This window comes from Myxocyprinus asiaticus, chromosome 27 (assembly GCF_019703515.2).
Source record: "Myxocyprinus asiaticus isolate MX2 ecotype Aquarium Trade chromosome 27, UBuf_Myxa_2, whole genome shotgun sequence".
In the NCBI taxonomy this organism is placed as follows: Eukaryota; Metazoa; Chordata; class Actinopteri; order Cypriniformes; family Catostomidae; genus Myxocyprinus; species Myxocyprinus asiaticus.
In genome coordinates, this window is record NC_059370.1 from 43,335,678 (window position 1) to 43,363,310 (window position 27,633).

Below are 27,633 nucleotides of genomic sequence, written 5' to 3' on the forward strand. Positions count from 1 at the left end.
TTCGTCCCTTGTGAAGGTGAGAAAATTGCGCATTGAACTGTGACAGAATTATTTACACTTTTTGTTTTTTGTTTAGTTGAGAGGTGGAACCATTGTAGCTGTCAATCAATCTCTATCATGACCTTTACAGGTAGAGGGGGCGTGTCCAATACACCTGTGCCCCTCCCCCTCTCCCTTATGCCCTCCACTGGGACTGAAATATTGATTGCAGGGAGATACGAGGTGGAATGGATTTTCAAGTGATGCGGATGAAGAGAGAGAACATGATATCTCCTGATTTCACCAGGAAGTCGAGTGATTGCACATTCTCGGTCTCAGGAGGAGAGCTCGATTTTAACATATTGTATGTGTGTTTGTGTGTCCGATTGTTTAATTAATTCCTTGAGATCCTTGTGGATTTGCCTAGAATGCACATCGGATGCAGGAAATGAGCCAGGATCATGTCAGATACTGTGGATAAAACATTTGAAAAACACACGTGAACGCACACAGTTACCTGTTCACAACGACCAAACACTCTAATTTACTAACTTTAGTGTTACCTGACTTCAGAATAATTTATTTCTAGATCTGAGTTAGGTATAGCTGTCTAATCACTCTTTTATTCCAAGTTTAATGAGCTCTGTGTTTGTTCCTTTTCCGGTGTAAGTGTCATGTAGCCAGAGATTTGACTAAACGGCATAAAGTCTGGTCTTACTGCAGTCTATTCTCAAGAATTGCCCACTTAGACAAGAAGAAACTGTCTGAGTGACATATAAGCAACCAGTGATAGTTGTTTTGTTTTTACTTGTCATTTTAGGGGCAGATTAATATGAAATAGACAATACCACAATAATAAATCACTGTAAAAAAATAAAAAAATAATGAAAATGTTTCGCATTTGCACATGTGGTTGTACAGGAAAATACCAGAACATTTGTATAGGTCAGTCAAATCTACACACTTTAAAATACACATCATAATCATAATAATTTATTTCTACTCCACCGACAAAACAGTTTGGTTACAATGTTGCGAACCATCAAATAGGAAGTATCTGTTGCAAAAACAAAGAAGCGGAGTGATATAAAGAGAGAAACGATATGAGAATCCTGTTCTGCAATATGAGATATCGGCACTCAAATTAGATCAATAAGAATCAGTGGGCCGGAACTAACTGTTGAATAAAGAATAGTTTTTCTTTCAGTCTGGTTCCTCGAAAGGTTTCTATATCTCATCTAACTAACATCTTAGGAGGTTTTAATGGCACTATATTCTGTAAAGCTGCTTTGAAACAATATGTAATATGACAAGCTGCATTCAAATCTGACGACGTGTCAAGATTGTTTTATTAAACAATCACAAAAGGTTTTAGGTGTTGTTGGGGCTAGTATGTTGTATTTCAAACCAAACCACACAGGTTTATTCTGTCTGAAGCCCGTAGGTTCTGAATGCAGAATGAATCGCTCATCGGTATTCTGTGCACACTGAATTTTTATGTGTTTGGTTGACCATGAAGTAAATCACCTCTGACCCTAACTGCCAAGACTGCTTTACACAGACACAACCTAGTCACTCTCCCTTGTCAATATCTTGGATTTGATTAGACTGCAAATGTTAATCAGTATTCTGGTGTATATAATGTATGTATATAAAGGAAGTCCTGTGCTCGCTGTCACATGGGGAAGTTGTGACAAGGGCTATATCTCGGTATCTGTTAGGTTTTCAGTCAAAAGTTCAATTGCACAAATGTTTATCTCCAGCATTGCTTTTATACTGTATGTTGGTTTCAAAATGCCCTGCCTGGTAAAAAAAAAAAAAAAAAAAAAAAAAAAAGTTGCATACTCTAATATTTCGTTGGACTGCCTTTAGTTTTGATTACGGCACGCATTAATCGTGGCATTGTTTCGACAACATTATGCAATGTCACAACATTTATTTCCATCCAAAGTTGCATTAATGTTTGGCCGAAATCTTATATTGATGACGGGGGAGTCAAACCACTCTGTAAATTCTTCTCCAGCACATCCCAAAGACTTTCAATGGGGTTAAGGTCAGGACTCTGTGGTGGCCAACTGATGTGTGAAAATGATTCCTCACGCTCCCTGAACCACTCTTTCACAATTTGAGCCTGATGAATCTTGGCATTGTCGTCCTGGAAAATGCCCATGCCATCATGGAAGAAAAAATCCGCTAAATGGGATAACCTGGTCATTCAGGACATTCAGGTAGTCAGATGACTTCATTTTATTGCTGCATAACATTGCTGAGCCAAGACCTGACCAACTGAAGCAACCCGAGATTTTAACACTGCCTTAAATCCAAATGGCAGTGTACATTACAGTAGCATCATATTTTCACAATAGCTGGTGGGTAAACAAATAAACACAATAAAACACACTGGCACTCAGACAAGAGTCAACTATATAATGAAGGTAAATTTCAACCAAAAAAATGTTCTCAGGACAAAGATATATTGCATATATGTTGGATCGGGGCAAGTTGTCACATTGTATTCAGTGTTTTAAATGCTATGCATGTATGAATAAGGACTCTCAATGTACATTATTCTTAAAGGAATATTCCGGGTTCTATACTAGTTAAGCTCAATCGACAGCATTTGTGGCATAATGTTGATTTCCAAAACAATTATGTTTCACTTGTGCGAAAGAAAATGCGGCATTTAAAAATGGAAGTGAATGGGGGCCAATCCGTAAACGCTAAAATACTCACTGATTCAAAAGTATAGCCACGAGACGTAAACAATATGAGCGTTAACATGATTTATAGTGTGATAACATCGCTTACTAGCATTTTGTGTGTAAAGTTATAGCCAATATATTTTGTTGCCATAACAACAAAACACTGTTAACATTTATGCTCGAGGATCTTATCCAAAGTGACTTACAGTGCATTCAAGGTAAACAGTTTTTTTAATCAGTTTGTGTGTTCCCTGGGAAGCGAACCCATGCCCTGGCATTGCCATGCTCTACCAGTTGAGCTACAGGAGCACCATGTAAAACCCTGAAATCCCACTAAAATGACAATTTAAGCAACGTTAAAGCTCATAATAAATCTGTGCTTTTATAAAATTATAAGCTTTACATTTCTACCTTTAAACACTCCAAAAATCAGCCCCATTCACTTCCATTGTAAGTGTCTCACTGTAACATCGATCTTTCACTTTTTTCAAAGAAATTATTTTTGTGTTAATCAACATTATGCCACAAATGCTGTCGATTGAGCTTAACTTGTATTGAACCCGGAATATTCCTTTAAGCAAGAGGCATAAATATCACTGTCTAGCTCATCAATTGTTTATCATGCATCCAGTAGTTGTCAACTACATTGTGTAAAGGTTCTGTACGTTTTCTCTTTAATATCTTTGCGCGCGTGTGTGTGTGTGTGTGTGTGTGTGTGTGTCTGTGTGTGTGTGTGTGTCTCGTGTGTGTGTGTGTGTGTGTGTGTGTGTGTGTGTGTGTGTGTGTGTGTGTGTGTGTGTGTGTGTGTGTGTAAAACCAATAATTTAAGGGATGTTCCTATACAGAAATTAACTTTCAGAAATAAACCCTTATCCTGAGAAATATTCACTGGAGTAGGAAGTGTGACAACTAGCCCCGGTCCCCCTCACAATGTAAATATTAGAAAGATGCTGCCCCACCCCAACAGATCATTATAGTTAGCTATTTTATATTTAGGCTATATTATTCCATGTCATATTTTTGTAGCTTGTAGTGAAGCAAATGACCTTTTCATATGATTTATAGTTTAACTATTGCAAAGCAGCAGTTTTTAAATGTAGGCTAGCTTACCACATGTCAACTATTGATGTAATCTACGCATAATTACACGAGCACACTGCCTGATTATGAGTGAGTGCGACTGGATTTATTGATCTTATGGTGAAACTCTCTTCACCCACTTGTTGCTGCTGTCTCTGTTGCATGAAACACTTTGACGCATCAGATTCGGAGCTCTCCCGATGTCTGACGAAGGCGAGGAGCTCCGTGTCTCCTCTTCCTCCCCCTCCTCACCTCCCGCTCCTGCCGGTCAGATTCATCTCCCTCTGCTGCCGAGACACCCGGTGCGGCGGGCATCAGCGCCACTTCCACGCGCGGACACGCGGTCCAGTGACGCGTCGGTCCGCCATCCGCTGGAGTTGATCGGGCGATGCTGCGGTGCGTCTCCGGTGCGCAGCAGACTTCAGAACCACGGACAGCGGCGCTGCTCTCCTCACAGACCCCATCATGAGCAGCACAGCCCGGAGGAGATCATAGAGACCCCGCACAACCGCGCACTGCCTCACGCGTGAGTCACGACTTTAAACCGCTGTTTGTGTGGTACATACTGGAGTTTATTAGTATTTTGGAGTATTCTGAGTAGTAGGTTTAATATTACTGAATCAACCTGAATACATTAGGTTACACCATCGAACGTATGTTTGAAGAGTCATATGAGGTCAGTATAGCAACTTAAGTAACACCTGCACGTTTTTTACAGCCTATTCAGACTATGCTTCATATTTCAATAGTGTATATAAAATTATAAGCTTCACATTTCTGCCTTTAAACCCTCTAAAAATTGGCCCATTGACTTCCATTGCAAGTGCCTCACTGTAACCTCCATTTATGTTAGTGCAGCTATCATTATGAGGACTCTCCATAGACATAATGATTTTTATACTGTATGAACTATAGATTCTATCCCCTAACCCTAACCCTACCCCTAAACCTAACACTCATAAAAACTTTCTGCATTTTTACATTTTCAATAAAACATCGTTTAGTATGTTTTTTAAGAGATTTGAATTATGGGGACACTAGAAATGTCCTCATATACCACATTTATAGCATAATACCCTTGTAATTACCAGTTTATAACCTAAATAAAAAAACCTGCCCACACACACACACACACAAACATAAACACACACACACAAACATAAACACACACACACACACACACACACACTAGCACACAAACTAACACATACTCAAAAACACACACACAAACACACACATTAACACATACACACACAAACACACACACACATACACAAAACCACACACAAACACAAACACACTAACACACACACACACACACACCTCCTTTTCTATCTGCTCTCAGTGTAAGTGTAGTATGGCTCTGTTTACACCTGGTATTAACATCTGTATCGCACCATCCAATTACAAGTGGTCATAAACAATAAATAAAAAATGAATGTAAACTTAATGTAAATGAATCAGTGTACATAACACCTTAAAATGCTTAAAATAGGCGGCTCACTAGTTTTGGAACACATCTATTATCTGCTTTTCTAAGATGTTAAAGGCTACAACAGACTCTTATTCATTTCTATTTCAACTGCTCACTTCCTGTATAAAGAATACTCTCTCTCTCTATCTCTCTCTCTCTCGCTCTGTGTGTGTGTGTATGTGTTAATGTGTGTGTTTGTGTGTGTGTGTGTGTGTGTGTGTGTGTGTGTGTGTGTGTGTGTGTGTGTGTGTGTGTTTTTTTGTGTATGTGTTAGTGTGTGTGTTTGTATGTGTGTGTGTGTGTGTGTGTGTGTGTGTGTGTGTGTGTGTGCTTCTGTGTATGTATTAGTGTGTGTGTGTGTGTGTTTGTGTGGGCAGGTTTACAAGGACATTTTTTGGGGTTACAAACTGGTAATTACAAGGGTATTATGCTATAAATGTCATTTATGAGGACATTTCTAGTGTCCCCATAATTCAAATCTCTTAAAAAACATACTAAACGATGTTTTATTGAAAATGTAAAAATGCAGAAAGTTTTTTGTGAGGGTTAGGTTTAGGGGTAGGGTTAGGGTTAGGGGATAGAATCTATAATTTGTACAGTATAAAAATCATTATGTCTATGGACAGTCCTCATAATGATAGCTGCACCAACATGTGTGTGTGTGCGCGCGCACGTGTGTGTGTGTGTGTGTGTGTGTGTGTGTGTGTGTGTGTGTGTGTGTGCGTGTGCATGTGTGTTTTGTAAATAGGAGCTGATCATTGGTAGTAGCCACTTCCTCTTCCTCACTGTTTTATTTTTCTTTCATTTTTCCCTGTACAATACCTTCAGCATTTCATAACAGTTTCTGAAGAGGGTCATCACTTTTATCTCAGACTTTCTGCTCTGTTTCATCTGTCTCACTTCTCACTGGTCCTTTCATTCTCTGTGCTGATGAGCAGCAAAAATTCAATTTCCATGCTAATGCTGGTATAGGAGAGAGAGAGAGAGAGAGAGAGAGAGATAAAGAGAGAAGTAGGTCTACAATAGGATGAAAGGATAGACAAAGGAGTTTGCATAGTTAGTATTCTTTGTGTGTGTGTGTCCATCCAGATAATCACGTCCACATTTTCTCCATATAGATCATCTCTTAATTCATTCCCTGTATAAACTTTATTCGTATTGAACGTGAGCTGTCAGATTAGACTGAAGCACATTATATATTTAAGTCATTTAAGCTGCTATGTGTCATTTTTGGATATTAAAATACTTTCTTGTATCCCAGTTAAATGTGCAGACACCAAATAAGCCATTGGTAGGTTCATGAGTGCAAACACAGGCTCTGAGCTGCTGGTCTTTTAACCCCTTTGGTTTGTTCACACCCTAAAGAGGCTCTAAGCCAATCAGAGGAGGCTTTCAGAGGGCCTGTGGTCAAAGTGTCCTCCCCTCAAGATAATTAATTAATCATGTCGCCGGAAGTTGCCAGCTCTCATTGACAATGAATGAGAAGAGGTCGCTTTGTCGCTGGAAGTCGCTGCATGTGTGTACGGAGCTTTAGTTTGTTAGTTTTAAACACAGATAATACATTACACGTTATGACTTGTCTGGGTTATCATCTGCATAAGAAGCATTTGTCAATTTTTGGTAAAATCCCACACCTCCTCCAAATCTACTTATATTGCAATTCTATTTGTTGCTGCAAATGGTGCAGAAATTGCAATCTTCACCTTTAATTAGACACTGTGATGAAGGTAAACCATATGCAAACACATGCAGTTTGTGGACCTGTAACAATACGAGAAAGTAAGTGTTCTTGTTTAAGCTATATCTTTAGGATCTCGATGAACTCGCGCACACACACACAGCTGTCTGTCTTTGCTCATTGTGGCTCCCACTCTCGAGTGCGATGTTCTTTTATGTCCCTTTAGGCAACTCGCACTGTTCAAATGGGTTTCATTTTCACCCGCTCCTGTCTGTGTTTGATGTCACAGAACGCTGTGTAATCACCTGTGATCTTTTCTTCCTTCTGTCTTTTTATCAAGTCACTCTTTTATTCGTCCCTGAGGAACAGAGGAACACAGTGTCAGGTAACAGATGTCCCGCCAGTCTGATATCTATTTGAAACAATACTGCTAATAGAATGGTGCTCGCCCGTGCAAAACTCGCCACCACAATTATAGAGTGTTGTGGGTGGTTGCTAGGGTGTTGTTCAGCTCAATAGGAAAAATGTCCCTATAGCTCTCTCTCTCTTTGGGGTTTTGTGCAATTGCATAGAAGCAAACACTGTTTTTATTTTATTTTGTAGCCGGTTGTGACTCTTGTGTGTTTCTGCGTTATGAAATGTCTCGCTCAGAACTTTGAAAGCATTTGGGAATTAAATGTTCAGAGCAGCACAATGTGTGCCAGATGGCATATTGATTTGCTTGTTGTACATGTATGTTTCTGTACCATGTGTTTGTGTGTGTATTTATTTCTGCTTCTGGGGAGTATTAGCGGTGTGTGTGTGAAACTGGTCGGTACTGGGTAAATAGATTTTCCCCTGCGGTGCCTTTGTGTGTGTGTTATTTCTGACAAGACTGTGATCGTAAAGAGGGCTAAAATTGATATGATCACATTTCCATATAACATCTTTCTTTTTAGGATCTTGTTATTCTTAAACTGTGACATATCCTGTGATAAATGACAAAGCTAAAGTGTGTATGTTACCACTTAAATTTTTAAATCGTTGCAATTTCCTAATGCTCATGGGTTTTCATCTCACTCAAGCAAAATATTAGATCCATAGAAAGTCATGTACTGCAACCCTGGGCCTATATTTCATATAACTGATTATTGGTCCAATCAGAGGTCAGATTGACTCATGTGGTGTAAAAGACCAATTTAATCAATTTCTAAAAGTAGCACTGTGATTTTCCATCAGTCTATTGATGAGTGATTGTGGATTGGAAGCTCCTACAGTGTAGTGAGCAGAGAAGATTAAACTAGATTAATTAAATTCACTAATTTATTTATTTATTTATTTATGTTTTATGTAACTGTGCAATACTTTCTCCTATATCCGTATAAAGTCAACATGAAATCAAAGTTGACCCTGTTTACTTTATATAATTCCAATTAAGTCTGGATAAAAAACATTTATTTGATCCCCATATTGATTCTTAAAATCACAAGATCGATCTTTTGCTCTATGCCGGGGGTGCTTATTACTTTGATTGCTCAGGTAATGGGTATATATGTCTAATCAGTAAAATACACTTAACAACTCTGAGTCTTGGTGCGGTATTAATGTACTAAACAGCCGTTAATGTCTAAAGTGAGCGTAAACAGCGGGACAAAAATCTGATTTGTATCGAAATATCAGACTTGAAGTGTAAATGCAGCCTTATATTTTTATAATTATTTTTTATTTTTTAATTATTGGGGGGGGGGGGTTCTCCCCCTTTCTCCCCCTTTCTCCCCAATTTGAAATGCCCAATTCCCAATGTGCTCTAAGTCCTCGTGGTGGCGTAGTGACTTGCCTCTGGGTGGCAGTTACGAATCTCAGTTGCCTCCGCGTCTGAGACAGTCAATCCACGCATTTTATCACATGGCTTGTTGAGTGCGTTACCGCGGAAACCTAGTGCGTGTGGAGGCTTATGCTATTCCGTGGACTATTTATCCACGCACAACTCACCACGCACCCCACCGAGAGCGAGAACCACACATTATAGTGACCACGAGGAGGTTAACCCAACGTGACTCTACCCACCCTAGCAACCGGGCCAATTGGTTGCTTAGGAAGCCTGACTGGAGTCACTCAGCAGCAGCCTTATATTGTTAATATTAATCAAACTATAACAAGACAACGAGAATATTTCTTACTACTCTTAGCTGGATAACTTTAATAGCTTTAGAAAGTATTCATGTATTATAATTATACAATGAAGACCAATTATTTAAGTAGTTTTGTTACATTTCACTTCTGAAGACAATGATTTAACCTCTGGAGTCTTATGGATTACTTTTATGCTGACTTGTGATTTTTGGAGCTTCAGAATTATGGCACCCATTCACTTGCATTGTATGGACCAAAAGAACTGAGAAATTCTTCTAAAAATCTCCATTTGTGTTCAGCAGATGGAGATAAGTCATGGGATGGCATGAGGGTGAGTAAATGATGAGAGAATTTTCATTTTTTGACTTTTTGGACGATTCCTTTTACTTGTGCAGACACAACTATTAGTAAGCTAACTGTAGATTGACTTACTGAAGAGTGGAAAAACTGTGGGGCACACAAAGCATTGCTCTGTTTGTTTGACCAGTCGAACATGCTAATTCTGGCTCAACTAATGCAGTAAGTTTGGAGCGGGACTACCTGTTTGCCTGAACAATTGACTATTCATAAATTTTTCTCTCCTTTTGCTGTCCATACATATATCTGTCCATTTATTGGTCTTCAAACCATTGTCAATTTATTAGTTTGCTCTTAACATGCCAATCTTTTGCTTTCTGTCTCTCACTCTCAGGTCAGAGGTCATGCATCGCAGGCACACCACCCTGCGAGAGAAGGGGCGTCGCCAGGCCATCCGAGGCCCCGCCTACATGTTCAATGAAAGAGGCACAAGCCTTACAACAGAGGAGGAGCGATTCCTCGATGCTGCGGAATACGGTAACATTCCTGTCGTCCGCAAAATGTTGGATGAGTCGAAAACTCTAAATTTCAACTGTGTGGACTACATGGGCCAGAACGCATTGCAGCTAGCCGTTGGCAATGAGCATCTGGAGGTCACCGAGCTACTCCTGAAGAAAGAGGGGATGGCGCGCATTGGCGACGCGCTCCTATTGGCTATCAGCAAAGGCTACGTTCGTATCGTGGAGGCCATATTGGCTCATCCAGCATTTGCAGGTGGTTTGAGGCTAACCTTGAGTCCGTTGGAGCAGGAATTGAGGGATGATGACTTCTACGCTTACGATGAGGACGGAACGCGTTTTTCACACGACGTAACACCAGTGATTCTTGCCGCACACTGTCAGGAGTACGAAATCGTACACATTTTGTTGATGAAGGGTGCCAGAATCGAACGACCTCATGACTACTTCTGCAAGTGCTGCGAGTGTACGGAGAAACAGAAGCGCGACTCTTTCAGTCACTCTAGATCACGCATGAATGCATACAAAGGGCTTGCTAGTGCCACCTACCTGTCACTGTCCAGCGAAGATCCCGTCTTGACAGCACTAGAGCTCAGCAATGAACTTGCGCGACTCGCCAACATAGAGACTGAGTTTAAGGTAGGAGATATTATGGTACTGTTTTTTAAGTCTTTTAGCTGGCTATTTTTTGTGCAGTAAGCTTTCTTTTTTTTTTTTTCAAGGAACAGTTTTTTCAGAGTAACCTGAGGTTAAGTGTCTTTACCAAAGGTAAAATGGTGCTAATTCATATTGACCTGTTTCATGTGACGTCACTCTATGACTGCGCCACAATGTTTGGGATAAAAATTCTATACACCTTCAGTGTGCTGCACTGTAAGATGCGACAAAAGCCTTTTTCAGGAGTTAAAAGCAGCTCTTACATTCATACAGATGGGATCATCACAGAAGTTTTGTAATATTGTGACCAAATCAGACCAGAAAACAACACAAAAACTTTAGTTACTTCTGAATAAGAGATGTTTACGGTGATGTAATGGTAAGCATGTGTATGCGATGGTCACACATCAGACTCAGCAGCGTACATAGATGAATCGTGGCTAAAATATATTTAAATATCAGCAAAAGTAAAATTTGGCAATATCTGTGCTGACCTCAGACCTGTATACACCTTTCCTGGGAGTTGGTATGGATCAAAAGCATTTTTTGAGGTTTTTCTTAATATCGTTTTAGGGGTGTTTTTCCATTCACAGCCATTGTTTCCTCCTACTGATGGTCACAAATATGGCGGCTTTGGGGAAAAGTGATGTCACTGAAACAGGTCTATATCAGCCCTTCAGGGGGTTTGAACCTATAACCATTGGTTCTGGGTCAGACTTTTACCACTACACTATTTCAAGAGGCATTTAGTAGTTCTCTAGCTAGTGTTAGCATTGCTCTTCTTCGTGTACTTTAAGTACCGATGTTACAGAGGTGTTAGATGCTATACTGCCATCTTTCCATGTGGATCAGCATGATCGTCTCTGCTGCCCCGGCCAGCTTTGTAATATAATTTGCTTCTGGAAAATGTCGGAGTTTGAGGTAATTTCTAAAGTTATTTATTACTCTTATAATATAATTGCTTTGCCTAAAATCAAACATCAGAAATCAAGTTAACATGCTTCTACTGTTAAGGATAGATTATTATTGTCCCTCATATCAATAATCTTTGGAGACTGTCTATGTTTCACGTTATTTCTAAATACAGTTATTACCTTTATTAGAGAACTGCTTAGTGTAAATTTAACCTCAATTATTTAGCGATACAGAATGTCATGGCAAAGGAAATATTAGCATGTCCATGAAAACTGTAAGAACTCGTTTTGTTTCCAAGTAACCACCGTCTACACAAAATCCACAACAGTCGCTGTGCCAAGCTACTTTGCACTAAACGAATGAAGATGTAGATGCCTTACCGTTACCGATGTTTACTCTAGTTTTTTGCCTTTGCTGGTCTTTATGTCTTCTTGCTTGAAGCAAGTTGCTTCAGACCTTTTTTTGCTTCTTCGGCAGTACAGCTACTGGATCTTCCATTGTCTCCACTGCTAAAGCACGATAAATAAGCATGACCCATTGTGTTGTCACCATGACAAATTCCTTGTGTGTGTAAGCATGCTTGCCAATAATGCTCATTCTGATTATTTTCACTCTTCACGTCACCAAACAACAATGTTCTAAGAATAGCCAAGAGTATCAACACAGATGGCAGCCAATGAGCATGAGGATTATCTTCTTCGACGTTTAGTGAAACAGCGCGTCGTGATTTCAACATGGCGAAACACACTGAAGGGGGTGACCCACACCATGTAGAAAAAAACACCTCACTTCATCTTGTGTGAGTGTACACCATTCAGATCAAACTTCACAAAAACACAATTCATTTGTTAATGTGTAAAACTTTTTAAATTGGCTCCAAATTACGAATGCACCTTTAAACTATTTAACAAATACCCATAACAAATATTCTGAAAAGAAGGTTATAAACATTGTTCTGGGGCTGGAATCACAAAAGGTTCTTTAGAAGAAAATTCTTCTTAACTAACATTTTCTACTTAACTTCTAACTTAAGAAAAAAGGTGAGAATATTTCATATTCCTGAAAAAACTTCTTTAGAAAGGTTTTTTTTTTTTTTAAGATTGTGAATAACATCTTAAATATAGGATAACCTCACAGTTGTCTTAAACACCAAAAGGTAAAATGTTTGATTAATTTACTGGGTTGGGTTGGTTGAAATGTGATGCATTCTATCATGGCCAAAATTTCTTCTTGCTGTGAATAGTTAAGTGAGTAGAAGATGAACTGATCTCCAAAAGGCATAAAGTTAAAGATGAAACATTCTTTTCAACATTTTAAGCAAGATGAGTGTATTATTTTTGTTTTGCACAATTTTAGAGTGAAAAAATGGGAAAGGAGCACCATGCAAAAGTTTGGGCACTCCAAGAGATTTTAGCTCTCTGATAACTTTTACCAAGGTCTCAGACCTTAATTAGCTTGTTAGGGATATGTCTTGTTCACAATCATCGTTTGGAAAGGCCAGCTGATGCAAATTTCAAAGCTTTATACATACTCTGACTCCTCAAATCTTGTCCCAACAGTCAGCAGCCATGGGCTCCCCTAAGCAGCTGCCTAGCACTCTGAAAATTAAAGTAATTGATGCCCACAAAGCAGGAGAATGCTATAAGAAGATAAAAAAACGTTTTCAGGTAGCCGTTTCCTCAGTTCATAAAGTAATTAAGAAATGGTAGTTAACAGGAACGGTGGAGTTCAAGTTGAGGTCTGGAAGACCAAGAAAACTTTCAGAGAGAACTCCTCGTAGGATTGCTAGAAAGGCAAATCAAAACCCCTGTTTGACTGCAAAAGACCTTGAGGAAGATTTAGCAGACTCTGGAGTAGTGGTGCACTGTTCTACTGTGCAGCGACACCTGCACAAATATGACCTTCATGGAAGTGTCATGAGAAGAAAACCTTTCATGTGTCCTCACCACAAAATTCAGCGTCAGAAGTTTGCAGATGAACATCTAAACAAGCCTGATGCATTTTGGAAACTGATGAAAGTAACTTTTTGGCTGCAATGAGCAAAGGTATGCTTGGAGAAAAAAGGGTGCAGAATTTCCTGAAAAGAACACCTCTCCAACTATTAAGCGCAGGGGTGGATCGATCATGCTTTGGGCTTGTGTTGCAGCTAGCAGCATGGGAAACATTTCACTGGTAGAAGGAAGAATGGATTAAATTAAATACCAGCAAATTCTGGAAGCAAACATCACACCATCTATAAAAAAGCTGAAGATGAAAAGAGGATGGCTTCTACTACAGTATAACGATCCTATACACACCTCAAAATCCGCAAGCTGAAGGTTTTGCCATGGCCCTCACAGTCTCCTGACCTAAACATCATCGAGAATCTTTGGATAGACCTCAAAAGAACAGTGCATGCAAGACGGCCCAAGAATCACAGAACTAGAAGCCTTTTGCAAGGAAGAATGGGCAAAAATCCCCCAAACAAGAATGGAAAGTCTCTTAGCTGGCCACGAAAAGCATTTACAAGCTGTGATACTTGCCAAAGGGGGTGTTAATAAATACTGACCATGCAGGGTGCCCAAACTTTTGCTTCGAGCCCTTTTCCTTTTGTGTTTTTTTAAACTGTAAAAGATGGAAATAAAAAAGTAAAATTGCTTAAAATATTAAAGAAATGTGTCATCTTTAACTTTATGCCTTTTGGAAATCAGGCCATCTTTTGCTCGGTTAGTTATTCACAGCAACAGAAATTTTGATCAGGGGTGCCCAAACTTTTGTCTGCCACTGTATCTATACACACCATAAAATCAGTGGACATGTTGTAGGTAATATTTGGGCAAAATTGTCTGCCTTTTTATAGTTAATAATAGGATAAAATGGGCAGATTCAATTCATATTCAACTTTATTGGCAAGAGAAACTTTAGTGTACATTGCCAATGCATTATTACACTACACATACAGATATAAAACATACTGAATGCTAAAGTTTAATTTGCTAAAGTTTAAAAACTCAAAACTGTTATTTGCTCTGACTGCCGTTTAGTCTCTACAAGTATACCTGTCTGCAGCTTGCTGATCGGCAAGGTACTTCTCAGTCTCTATCGCGGTTTCGCTTTTGAAACTGGTTCAGATGACAGTGAGCGAGTGCTTTCGGGCGATGCAAAGAGATATGGCAGTTTGCCCGAATCTCTTGCAAGCCTGGTTCACCGCTTGCAGGTCAAGTCTCCATTCTCCGTACAGTAAAACCGCTCCTGTGTTTATTACGCCCGGGACATGCATCGAGCGTAGTTAACAAGTGTGCACTGCTCTACAGAATCAGTTTCTGTGCTAGGATGTGCAGTCAAGTGTGCACCTCATGAAAATTTATTTTTGCACATTTATGCTGCAGAAACTGGGGAAAAACGTTTGTTTTTGTTTTTTTCTCCACTTTTTCTCCCCAATTTGGAATGCCCAATTCCCAATGCGCTCTAAGTCCTTGTGGTGGCATAGTGACTCGCCTCAATCCGGGTGGCAGAGGACGAATCTCATTTGCCTCCTTGTCTGAGACCATCAATCCACGCATCTTATCACTTGGCTTGTTGAGCACGTTTCTGCGGAGACATAGCGCATGTGGAGGCTTCACGCCATCCACCGCGGCATCCAGGCACAACTCACCACGTGCCTCACCGAGAGCGAGAACCACATTATAGTGACCACGATGAGGTTTCCCCATGTGACTCTAACCTCCCTAGCAACTGGGCCAATTTGGTTGCTTAGGAGACCTGGTTTAAGTCACTCAGCACTCCCTGGTATTCAAACTCGTGAACTCCAGGGGTGGTAGTCAGCGTCTTTGCTTGCTGAGCTACCCAGGCCCCTGGGAAAAACATTTGTGAAGTTTTGCTCATTGTACAAAGGTGCCTGGGTTTGTTCCTGGCAGGCAGCATATGCCCTATCCACACTCCCACCCTAATCTGAGCCTGTAAGGCTGAGTAGCCTGCCAGGAACAACTCTAAACTCTTTTCTCCTATTGAGTCAAGTTTCAGAAAAAAAAAAAAAAAAAGAACTTTTCAAGAAATATTTCAAGAAACTGAACATTCTTACAAACTTCTAATTTATCCTAAGAGCGTTCTTATGTTTTTTCTTGAGAATATTTTCATGCACCGGACCCCTGGTCATTAGTGTTGTTAAGATCGCAATAGGAATTAGCAGTGGAACCCTTTTATTTCGAGGTATACTTAAAAGTGAAATGCAAACATGTTTTCAAACTGATTTCCCAAAGACTCTTCCCGTTTGCAATTGGTCGGATGAAACAAATAGCCCCGCCCCTTACTAATGCCATTATCTGAGCCTAAGTTGATGTCTTGGGCTGGTCAGGAAAACAAACAGACCAATGTTTTGATTGTGTCACAGTGTTTACAGTCTTAAAAACCCTAGCGGTCCTAAACATAGGCTTTAATTTCTTAGTGTCAAATTTAATATCCAAACAAGTTCTTGACAGGTTTTGTGAGATTCAGCCATTTAGACTGAATAAAGCACAAATATACAGAGATGTGGAAAAACAGTAAAAAAAAAAAAAATATGATATTCACTAAGAAAAGATCACTATAAACCTGACATGAACATTTCACAAAACTGTGCCTCATCTTCTGAAGTGACATTACAGCAGCAATAACGATGACTCTTGAGGCAAGACAATCAAGTTTCGGTATATTAGACCAATTCATTACAATAGTGTGTGTCCGTGTGTGTGTGTTTGTGTGGGCAGGTTTAAGTGGTTTACGAGGACTTTTTTTTAGGTTATAAACTGGTAATTACAAGGGTATAATGCTATAAATGTGGTTTATGAGGACATTTCTAGTGTTCCCATAATTCAAATCGCTTAACATACTAAACGATGTTTTATTGAAAATGTAAAAATGCAGAAAGTTTTTTGTGAGGTTTAGGGGATAGAATCTATAGTTCATACAGTATAAAAATCATTATGTCTATGGAGAGTCCTCATGATGATAGCTGCACCAACATGTGTGTGTGTGTGTGTGTGTGTGTGAGAGAGAGAGAGAGAGAGAGAGAGAGAGAGAGAAAGATAGAGAGAAATAGTGCAGGAGGGCACAAGAGAATGTGGTTTGAATTTGATACCTGGGATAATGTTTGAAAAAGAAGGCAACAACTCAAAGAAATGTTGATTACATTTATATTTAACACTAGCTACGTTTACATGCACCTAAATAATCCGTTTATAATCCGAATGATAGCTCAATCGGATTGAAAAGCCTTCATGTAAACACAAAAATTATCCTATTGAAATTTCCATCTTATTGAAAGGCCTAAAATAATCAGTTTAAAAGAAAAATATTAGCCATGTAAACATTTGAATCCGACTAATTTCTCAATCGTATTTTAAAGTACCTTGCAGTCATGCGCAGAGATGTGGTGTGTATGTATGTTTATACATGATACTCTTTGTGGGAACCTAATTTATTCAAAGCAATGACAAAAGGCATTATTAAGGGTATGCGGGCTCACGCTGAATATTCTGCAGGGCTCATATGTTCTTTCATGACATCACATAAAGCAAAAAAGAACTTTGTGTCATTCTTAATAGGGACTTTAAGCAGCAGGTGCGGTTACGGCGTTCCGTGTTACATTGCGTGTATGCAACTTCACTCACTTCCTGACGTCGAAACCATAATTTCTAAAGCATTTCTTCTTTGCCATAGTGACAGTCGATCGTACGTGACAGGTTAGGAAAGTACATTTTAGAATATCTTTTACAAGAGATGATGCAAAATGAACACAGTATATAGCCTAAACATCCTCCTCAAAACGTATGTTAAATTTCACACGATTATAGGCTTTGAATAAAAACCCTCAAAAATATCGATAGCCTATTAATAATAATATCTAGGTTTTAGACGTAGGCTATTTATATCGTACAAGAGTAAAACTCTTCTTCTGACAGTTGTTTAACACTGCAAGCATCCCTTCTCTTGCTCTTTTAAATAGCCTACCATTTTTTCTTGAATGATTAAAGAGCACCTATTATGGTTTTTAAACGTGCCTAATTTTGTTTATAAAGGTCTTATACAATAGATTTACATGCATCCAAGGTCAAAAAACACTTTAATTTGCTCATAATTTAAATTGCAGCATTACCTTTTTTCCCCAGTGTCAAAAACGACTCGTTCAATGATCCGTTCTAAAGGATTCATTCTAAACTCCTCCTTTCAGAGAGCATACTCTGCTCTGATTGGTCAGATGTCCCAGTCTGTTGTGATTGGTCTACCACTTATTGTAGTGTTTGAGGGCGGGTCAAAGCTGTTCACGAGCAGCCGATGAAGACCAGAGGCGGGTTTTTTGTTAACAAATTACGTAGGTTAGTACAGGAAGTAAGTCTGGAATTACTAACGACTCGTTTCAGGTGTTCAGAATCGGTTCTTTCTTTTGGGAGTCAATAACTCCATTTGTTGTGCACTTTGCAGATTTTTTACATTCACAAACAGCTATATAACACACTACATGAAAGGTCATATTTGAAAAACCATAATAGGTGCTCTTTAAATGCTCCGTTCCGCCGTCATTAGTGATAGTGATAGTGATTTTTGCATAGCGTTCCGTCCGCAGCTGTTGCTTAAAGTCCCTATTATTTTTTTTTCATTGCTCATCTGTACACTCCTTTAAGGACAACACTCACCCACCTTTCTTTACTTCATACTCGCATCCAGCGATGCCTGCGGTTAGATTGGAGGAGGAATGGGCATGAGACAAATATATGGTTAAGTCAGACAGGGTATTAGACGCTGCTTCTAATTCTTTGTTTGCCGAGTAGAGTGAGTAACATAAGAAAAAAGCTTTTCTGGAATATGTTTTAGATATCTCAACAAAGCAAAAATGCCAGTTAGGTTTAAAGCAATGACTGACGTTTTTCGTACGCGCAGAAGTTTGATTCGAAAAACGTGTAATGCACTAAACAAATAGTTTTATCGGATTGCAAAGTTTAGGGGACATATAAACAGCTTACTATTTATATCCACTATTCATAGTACTATTGCTTAAGTAATAGTCAAATTAAAAATTTAAATGGATGGTTTATGCAAGGGCGTAGATTTGGCTTGAACATTGGGGGGTTGCAGCGTGAAGAATTTACATATTTACATTGATCATGGTATAAATAATGGGGGGGGTTATCTCTCCCCCATCCCACCTGAAATCTATGCCCCTGGGTTTATGTTCAAATGCACTACACGACTGTCTTTGACCATTGCGATATGACTTGTTGATTTAAGACGGCGTGGAAAATTAAAAGTAGTTCAACTTGACACCTGCTGTCTTTCCATTTCATTGTGCTCTGCCTAGCTGTTTTGCAAAAATGCGTTCTGTGTGAATGCCCCCTTAGAAGGTAGCTGCCTATGTAAACAGCAAAGTAGCTCTCTTGGGTTTTTTCTTATTTTTTATTTTTTTTTTTGAGGAGAGGAGAGGAGCAGGTGTAGGTTTGTGTTTGTCAGGGCTCTGATGGTGGCGCGTGTGTCCACCACAGAACTGTAAATTAAAATGATTCTCACATAAGAGTGTGTGTAATTAACTACAGTTTGTCTCTCGAGAGTTCTGCACGTGCGTGCGCGCGTGTGTGTGTGTGTGTGTGTGTGTGTGTGTGTGCATGCACCTTAATGTTGATTGGCACGTCCAGTCTTTCAGTACACAGTCCACAGGTTAAGCAGAGTAGCATCTGTTACCCTGCACACAGTGAGCTCACTAATGATTGCGAGTCTAATCCATGTGACGACCAAATCCTGTTCTACTCCTCGGAGGATTCAACCTGTCTGTAGACCAAATCAGTTCTCCTCCACAGCCACCTGGTTTTAGATTTAGCATTTTTTTCTGATTTTATTAATTTTTTTGTCACAAAGCATAAAAATTTGAGGAAAAAGTTGGATTGAAAATGATGAATTTCAGAATGCCTTAGATTTTGGTTTGTCCCCGTTTTAATGACAGCATGCACTCAATCTGGCATGAACATGTTATCCAGCATGATTTGAGAATATTCCAAAAAGCATTTTTTATTAAGAAAATAATATCAGTTAATATCAGTCTACTGGGAAACAATGAGCACTTTTGAGAAAGAATTAGTCTCTGGATTTGCCAAAGTTTGTGAGGTTCATGGCATTGATTCTTTAAAAAATATCCTGCAGCTGTCCCGTTACTGAATCTACAGAATGGAACATACAGCGTGTGTATGACAAATGACTCTTATGAGCAGTTCTTTTGAATCTATAGTGTGAAACATGAAGTACTACCAATGTAGTCTGATTCATTATTGAATGACTCTCATGAACGGTTCTTTTGACTCCACAGTGCAAAACATACCGCGTGACCAATGTAGTCCGATTCCTGATCAAATGACTCTTATGAGCAGTTCATTTGAATCTGTAGTGTGAAACACACAGTACTACCAATGTAGTCCGATTCATGATTGAATGGCTCTCATGAACGGTTCTTTTGAATCTACAGTGTAAAACATACAACGTGACCTGTGTAGACCAATTCCTGATCAAATGACTCTTATGTGTGGTTCTTTTGAATCTATAGTATGAAACATGCAGCATGACCAGTGTAGTCCGATTCATGATCAGATGACTCTTATGTGCGGTTCTTTTGAATCTATAGTGTGAAACATGCAGCGTGACCAGTGTAGTCCGATTCATGATCAAATGACTCTTATGTGTGGTTCTTTTGAATCTATAGTGTGAAACATGCAGCGTGACCAGTGTAGTCCGATTCATGATCAAATGACTCTTATGTGTGGTTCTTTTGAATCTATAGTGTGAAACATGCAGCGTGACCAGTGTAGTCCGATTCATGATCAAATGACTCTCATGAACGTTTTTTTTTAATCTATATTGTGAAACATGCAGCGTGACCAGTGTAGTCCGATTCATGATCAAATGACTCTTATGTGCGGTTCTTTTGAATCTATAGTGTGCAACATGCAGCGTGACCAGTGTAGTCCGATTCATGATCAAATGACTCTTATATGCGGTTCTTTTGAATCTATAGTGTGAAACATGCAGCGTGACCAGTGTAGTCCGATTCATGATCAAATGACTCTTATGAGCAGTTCTTTTGAATCTATAGTGTGAAACATGCAGCATGACCAGTGTAGTCCGATTCATGATCAAATGACTCTTATGTGCGGTTCTTTTGAATCTATAGTGTGAAACATGCAGCGTGACTAGTGTAGTCCGATTCATGATCAAATGACTCTCATGAACGTTTTTTTTGAATCTATAGTGTGAAACATGCAGCGTGACCAGTGTAGTCCGATTCATGATCAAATGACTCTTATGAGCCATTTGTTTTTTGTTTTTTTGTTTTTTTTTAGGTTTTTTATTTAATGAATTGTTAGGATCCATTATTGAATTGCATTTCTGCCTCTAAAAGGCTGTGTAAACACATGTTTTACAAGAATTGTATTAAATGATTTATTTTATCTGCTCTGTTAAAAACTGAAATGATCTCATCATTTGGCAACAGGCTGCTGACAGCAGTAAATGCAAAAATAATTTCATTTCTTATTTCCAAATAATTCTTCCTCAAAAGCACTACAAGAATGAATTAATTTAACTAAGGAACCTGAATCATGAAGAGGAATTGGAAACAGAATTGTTTAATTCCTTACGATTCCCATCCCTACCCCTATGATTTTAAGTCTCTATGATATTCTGGTTTCTATATATGGCTCGGGTCCCTCCTTCAATGTAAGTCTATATATAAAAAAATAAATAAATGTCCACCTGTTTTAACGTCCTCCAGGCAAATATTCGAATTGGAGGATTTACACACTGAACTTTAATACTTTTGAATAATAGGTTTGAATTTGTTCCAATCCTTTAATCGAAGTATGAGCAACAATAATTGCCATTTGTGACATCATTGTGTGTATTATTGTTATTTTAAACATCATTTAAATAATGAACTGTAGTTAATCATTTTACATGTCAGTCAAATGGTCGTTTCCTGTCTAATTAAGCGCTTCATGGCCAGAAGAAGTTTATCATCCCATGATGTGTTTGCTCATTTTGTTTTGATCATCATATTAACAATCATTAGAATTCATATGAGGAAAAGGTTGTTTATATACAATGATTAAGCTGTTGTTCCTGAGGCTCAGAACAGACTGACTTTGATTGCTTTGTCAAATCTAATCATTCTCTGCTCTTTTCTCAGTTGTAAAGAGGTTTTTTCTCCCCATCCTCATATAACCTTTTTTAGGCTTCCACGGTGTTCAGATGCCTTTGCGTCAGTGATCTAAATCCCTGTGAAGCACATCACATTTAAGGGCCAAAATGAGTAAAGATATTGTTTCTTCTTTAGAAGAGGCAGCTGTATTTCCCTCTGATGAAAACAATTAAACTGCTGTTTATCCTTTCAAAGCAGACTGCAAACAAATCAACATGCGACAAAAGCACTACTGAAGTCTTAAATGTGGTTCACTAATATTTATAATTCTTTTTTTTTTTCTCCTCTTTTCTCCCCAATTTGGAATGCCCAATTCCCAATGCGCTCTAAGTCCTCGTGGTGGCATAGTGATTGAGACCGTCAATCTAAACATCTTATCACGTGGCTTGTTGAGCGCGTTACCACGTAGACGTAGTGCTTGTGGAGGCTTTATGCTATTCTACACGGCATCCACGCACGACTCACCACGCACCCCACCGAGAGTGAACCACATTATAGCAACCTCGAGGAGGTTACCCCATGTGACTCTACCCTCCCTATAGCAACTGGGCCAATTTAGTTGCTTAGGAGACCTGGCTGGAGTCACTCATCACACCCTGGATTCGAACTTGCGACTCCAGGTGTGGTAGTCAGCGTCTTTTCTCACTGAGTTACCCAGGCCCCCAAAAATTATAATTCTGTCTTCATTCACTCACCCTCATGTCGTTCCAAAGCCATATGATGTTGTTTTCATCTGTGAAATCGAAAAATTGTCATTTTACGAATCTTTATGCAGCTCCAATCTCCAAAAAGGATAAAACATTATAAAGTCCTATTAATGTAAATCATATGACTCATGCACGATATTCCAAGTCTTCTGAAGAAATAAACTAGCTTTGTGTGAGGAACAGACCAAAATTTACGTCATTATTCACTGATAATCTTACTTCTGCTCAAGTTTGAATCCAGCCCATGTTCGCATCCAGAATTCAAACATGCCGCCGATTAACATGGCAACAAGTTTGGAACAACACGAGGGTCATGACAGAATATTATTTTTTTTGCTGAACTATTCCTTTAAGTCCAGTGAAAGCATTGTTATGTGCATCGGACCACTCTGTTTGGCCTCCCAGTATTCCATATGTCCTGTGAATACTGTTGCTGCCAGTAACATCAGTTCTGTTGCCCGTAGCGATGAGACGGATGCTGAGAGTTTAGCTGATAGACCCTTCCTACTCATGTCGGAAAAGATGAGGATTACCGGAGATTTCAGAGGAATACTCATTAGGGTACAACGCAGGGCTCATTTTAAGACTGCCGGCGCATCCCAGAGTCTGCGTTTGAACTGAGGAATGCAATCCAGCAAAGAATGTTTGAAATTAGTACGTTCATTCTGATTAAACCCAACAGAAAAAGATGCAGGCAATTTGTCTTATAGAATTCATTGAAAATTCGGAAATTCTGAATCCTCTCAGTGTAACCATGAACATGTTGCTGTCTGTGATTTTACACAAAAATCTGTATAAAAGGGGAGATTGGGGCTAGTTGTCACATGGGAAAGTTGTCAGAAAGGCTATTCTCAGTAACTATAAAGCTGCAAGGATCAAAAGTCCAGTTACTCTAATGTGTGGATTTGTATATTGTTTTCAAACGCAGTTAATGTCTACCTAAAATTACAGTTTCATCATATTTTTGTAAACACAATAAAATCACACTGGGATGCATTAAGGCAAGGCTGAACTAAATAATGAAGGTAGATTTTAACCAAAAAGTTTAACTGTGTTCTCAGGACAAGGGCATTTTTAATACCATACATGTCAGGTTCAAGTTGTCACGTGTTTTAAATGCAGTACAGTATGTCATTACTTAATAATTCTGTTGATTGAATCGATGGTTTGATATTTTTGGTGTTTCATGAATTTTTTTAATTTAGCTGAAATGCCATTAAATAGCCTATACATGCTTTTTAAATGCAGAAGATGGCTTATTTGCCTTTTATATTAAATCATGTTTCAAAAAATTGGTATTCTTCTCAAATCATTGTAAATAAACAGCTGATTCCCATTGTGTCAACTTACCCCATATAATATGACAACATGCCTCACTGTAGGTTTAATGTGTGTTCATTGAATTGTCTGTTTTTTGTATTGTGTTTTTTTTTCTTTTTGGGCAACAACATTTTTTAGGCTTTTTTGTAGGCAGGACTTTAACATACTGTATGTGTCTGTTGAGAAATTACATTTGTGAACTATTCGCTGGATTAAGAAGTGTGACAACTAGCCCCGATCCCACCTCTGCAAATGTTTTGCCTGAATTATCTTGTTCAGTAAATATTAATACATCCCAGTATTTATGTTGTAGTAGAAATACATACTGAGTACCAATAGTTGTGGAAAAAACTGTCTGTAATTAAACATTACTGTGATTAATTACTGTATGTTATTGTGTATTGTAACATTGACGCTGTAATGGAAAATCCATACTAGAATTCCACTCATATTCTAAAGGCTGAATATGAAACCTCCTGTTCTGAATGTTTATGATGAAAGGAAGAGAAATGGAAGTGTCACTGTGTGACTACATTTACATTTAATAATTTAGCGGACACTTTTATCCAAAGTGACTTACAAATGAGGAAATACAAAGCAATTTATCATATAGGAGCAAACAGTATTAAAAGTGCCACCATACAGAATTTCAAGAATAACCCAAAATAATACACAGCTCGAGTAGAAGTGAAATTGCAAAACAATAGAGAAAGGCAAAACTAACAAAAATTGTCTTTACAGTAATGTACTTATATGGAAGTTTACTGGCTCAAGGCATTCAGGAGGGTTTTGAAGCAGACATATGAAGCTCATGTGTTTGTTAAAGCACGTAAAGTAATTATTCTCTAGTTATTTGATATGTTATTTAATTATCTTAATCGTCCTTGTAGTGATGGGACTACTTTTCTTGGCAGGTGAACTTCTACTTATGCATTACAGGCAACATTCATGTGGGTGGATTTTTGTAAACATTGCGATTTTGTTATCCTTGCACACATGTGAAAATGACCACGTTTACCGTCTTTACACAGTTAAAGATAGCTATATCCCCCAGAAGTTAACTAAATCTGACAAAACTGCCCTTTGGGGACAATTGGCAGCACTCTCTTTTGTTAAAAAACAGGATTCATGAATAATGTCTTATTTCATTCTAAAGTTTTCTTTTAGGGGAAGTGATAGGGTTTGGGTTAGACTGGAGTAATAGTTATTACCTTTAAAAAACAATGGAACAATAGAAGTCTGTTGCATTTGCCCTTTTAGAAAGCTAGGTAAATGTGTGTACATGAGACTTGTCTATTAATATCTGTGTGTGTTTTTAATTGTTAGCGCACACAATGCTCTCCTCATCGCCCTGAAAGACTGATCTCTTTACAACAGTGCGATGAAAAGGGCAAATCTGTTAAATCAGCCAGCTATCACTCATAGTGTGTCAGCATGTGTGTGTGTGTGTGTGTGTGTGTGTGTGTGAAGTGCATGAGAACACACACACAGCTGCCGGCAGGTCAGGCTCAAGGGAGTGTGTGACAACGGCATTGTTTTCATCATTTGACATTTTCATATCCATCATATCCAGACCTTATTCACGCTAGCACCATCTTTGATTTTTAGTATGACAGTGAGGCTGAGAGGGGTAGACTGTTGCAGTTTAAAGTGTTTTTCTCCATAGGGGAACTGATTAAACAGAGATGTTAGTCAAACTTTGAACTGTTGGTGGCACTTGAGGGTTTAAGGGACCAACTCCAAAATTTCCACTAGGAACATTGAGACCCTCTCCAACGTGTGTGCCAAATTTGACAAGTTTTTACCATACGGTTCTATAGGCTGCCATTGACACCCAGCCAAAAAAACAAAAATAATGAGAAAACTAACAAATACTGTAGGTGTCTATGCACCTAAGGAGAGGAAAACTATTTGAGTATTTGTTTCATCTTACTGGTGCATGTAAACAGATGAGGTCAGGCTGATTTATAGTCTGACAGAAACACAATCTTATTCAGTTTTAGCCTCTGAAAGCATTCGGACCCCTGCAGAACTCATCTAGAGACATATGCACAAACCTGCAGACGTTTGCAAAAAAAAAAAAAAAAAAAAAAACCCACTGCATTTTCTCTCTTTCCTGAGAAACAGCACAGAATGTTCTTTGCTTTTCCCCTTCTGTTCTCCACAGATATCCTCATATTGGCCCCACAGACCAATCTAATATTCGAAAGCTAATTGTTTTCCAGGAACACAATTTGTGAACATAAATTATCAGTGCTGTTTAAAGCAAGGCCGTAACGCATCCCCACAATAATCAGATTAAAGTGGCCAAACAAAATGGGCTTTTCAATGACTGATTCTTTAATTTCTACATTCGTTCCCATTATCCCAAGATTACATTTGATCTTTAATATTTGGTTACTTCCTTGTAGGATGGGAATCATAAGAAATGTTATGGTTCCGGTTCCGATTCCTCTATAAACAATTGCAGTTTCTTAATGGTTCCATTAACAATACTTTTAGTACTTACGAGAAAGAAATATTTGGAAATATATCGACTTGTTAATTAAGATATTTTATTCATTCATTTTTATAAAATACCACTAGTTACAGCAAAGCTCATAATGTTTAAATATAGGCTAACTACACACTGCCATATCAACAGCCATCCAGAAATTACTCTGATTTAAATCTCATGAGCCTTAAGTACAAATAACACAGTAACAATTCTTGGTTCATTTGTAGTCGGTCATCACAAACTGGCGGTTCAGTATGTGTTTGATTAACCAAAAAGAACCAGCTGATAAGAGTCATTTGTTTGGTTATTGTAAGTGCATTACTGTAACCTCAATTTTTTTTATTATTATTATTATTATTCTATTATTATTATTATTATTATTGAGACGAGTCAAATATATATATATATTGAAGCATAATGTCAATTACCACAAAAAAAAAAAAAATATATATATATATATATATATATATATATATATATATATATATATATATATATATATATATATATATATATATTTTTTTTTGTTTTTTTTTTTTTTTTTTTGTGGTAATTGACATTATGCTTCAAACGCTTTCAAAAGAGCGCGAGTTAAGTACAGTATTGAATCTGGAACATTTCTTTATTTATCCTGCATTCTCCATGTAAGGAGTGTTAATAAATGCTTACTCTGTCAGTCAGATACAGCTGTGAAATGAACAATTTGCATCCTTGATTAATTTGCATAGCATCTGCTTAAAAAGTCATAATGAATTCGATTTGATGCTGACTGGTTGTATTTTCCTAAAAGGGTTCAAAACTCAGTACAGCTGCTAGGTTAAGGATGCTTCAGACGATGAGATGTGTGTGTGTGTGTGTGTGTGTGTGTGTGTGTGTGTGTGTGTGTGTGTGTGTGTGTGTGTGTGTGTGTGTGTGCTGGCTTCCATATAAGTTTGATGTATGTTCACTCAGCTAATGTAGGCTATTTTGAGACAAAAATCTTAATGGTTTTGTAGAATATTCAAATATTATATCTATTTTAAGGATTACAAATCGTATAGTACCTGAGGCCATCCATGATTGGAATATGTTACATTATTATACCGGTCTCTGAAAGACTCAATTCTGATTGGTCAGTTGCAACATCTTGCAGTCTGATATTTCTGACTGACACCCTTCAGGGTGATACAAGACTCCATCATTACAGTGAGGCACTTTCAATGGAAGTGAATGGGGCCAGTCCATAAATATTCAAATACTCACTGTTTCAAAAGTATAGCCACAAGATTTAAACATTATTCATGTTAGCATGATTTTAGTGTGATAAAATCACTTACTAACCTTATATGTGTAAAGTTATATCTAAAATTACATCTTTGTTGTCATGAGGACGCAACAACGGTAAAACCTGTAATCTGGTAAAGCCAGTAAATCATTGAATTTATCACACTAAATTCATGTTAACACATATAGTGTTCACTTCTTGTCACTATACTTTTGAAACGGTGTGTATTTTAATGTTTACG

At 38.3% G+C, this 27,633-nt stretch overlaps 1 protein-coding gene across 1 annotated transcript in view; it reads left to right on the top strand.

The window, feature by feature from the left end:
- The first annotated feature begins 3,977 nt into the window (after positions 1 to 3,977).
- LOC127418079 (short transient receptor potential channel 7-like) overlaps positions 3,978 to 27,633 on the top strand; it is a 77,707-nt gene continuing 54,051 nt past the window's right edge. The window contains exons 1-2 of the mRNA XM_051658460.1: positions 3,978 to 4,287; positions 9,717 to 10,479. Of these exons, the coding sequence (XP_051514420.1) occupies positions 9,727 to 10,479 (753 nt within the window). The 5' untranslated portion in view covers positions 3,978 to 4,287; positions 9,717 to 9,726. The remainder of the gene's footprint in view (positions 4,288 to 9,716; positions 10,480 to 27,633) is intronic.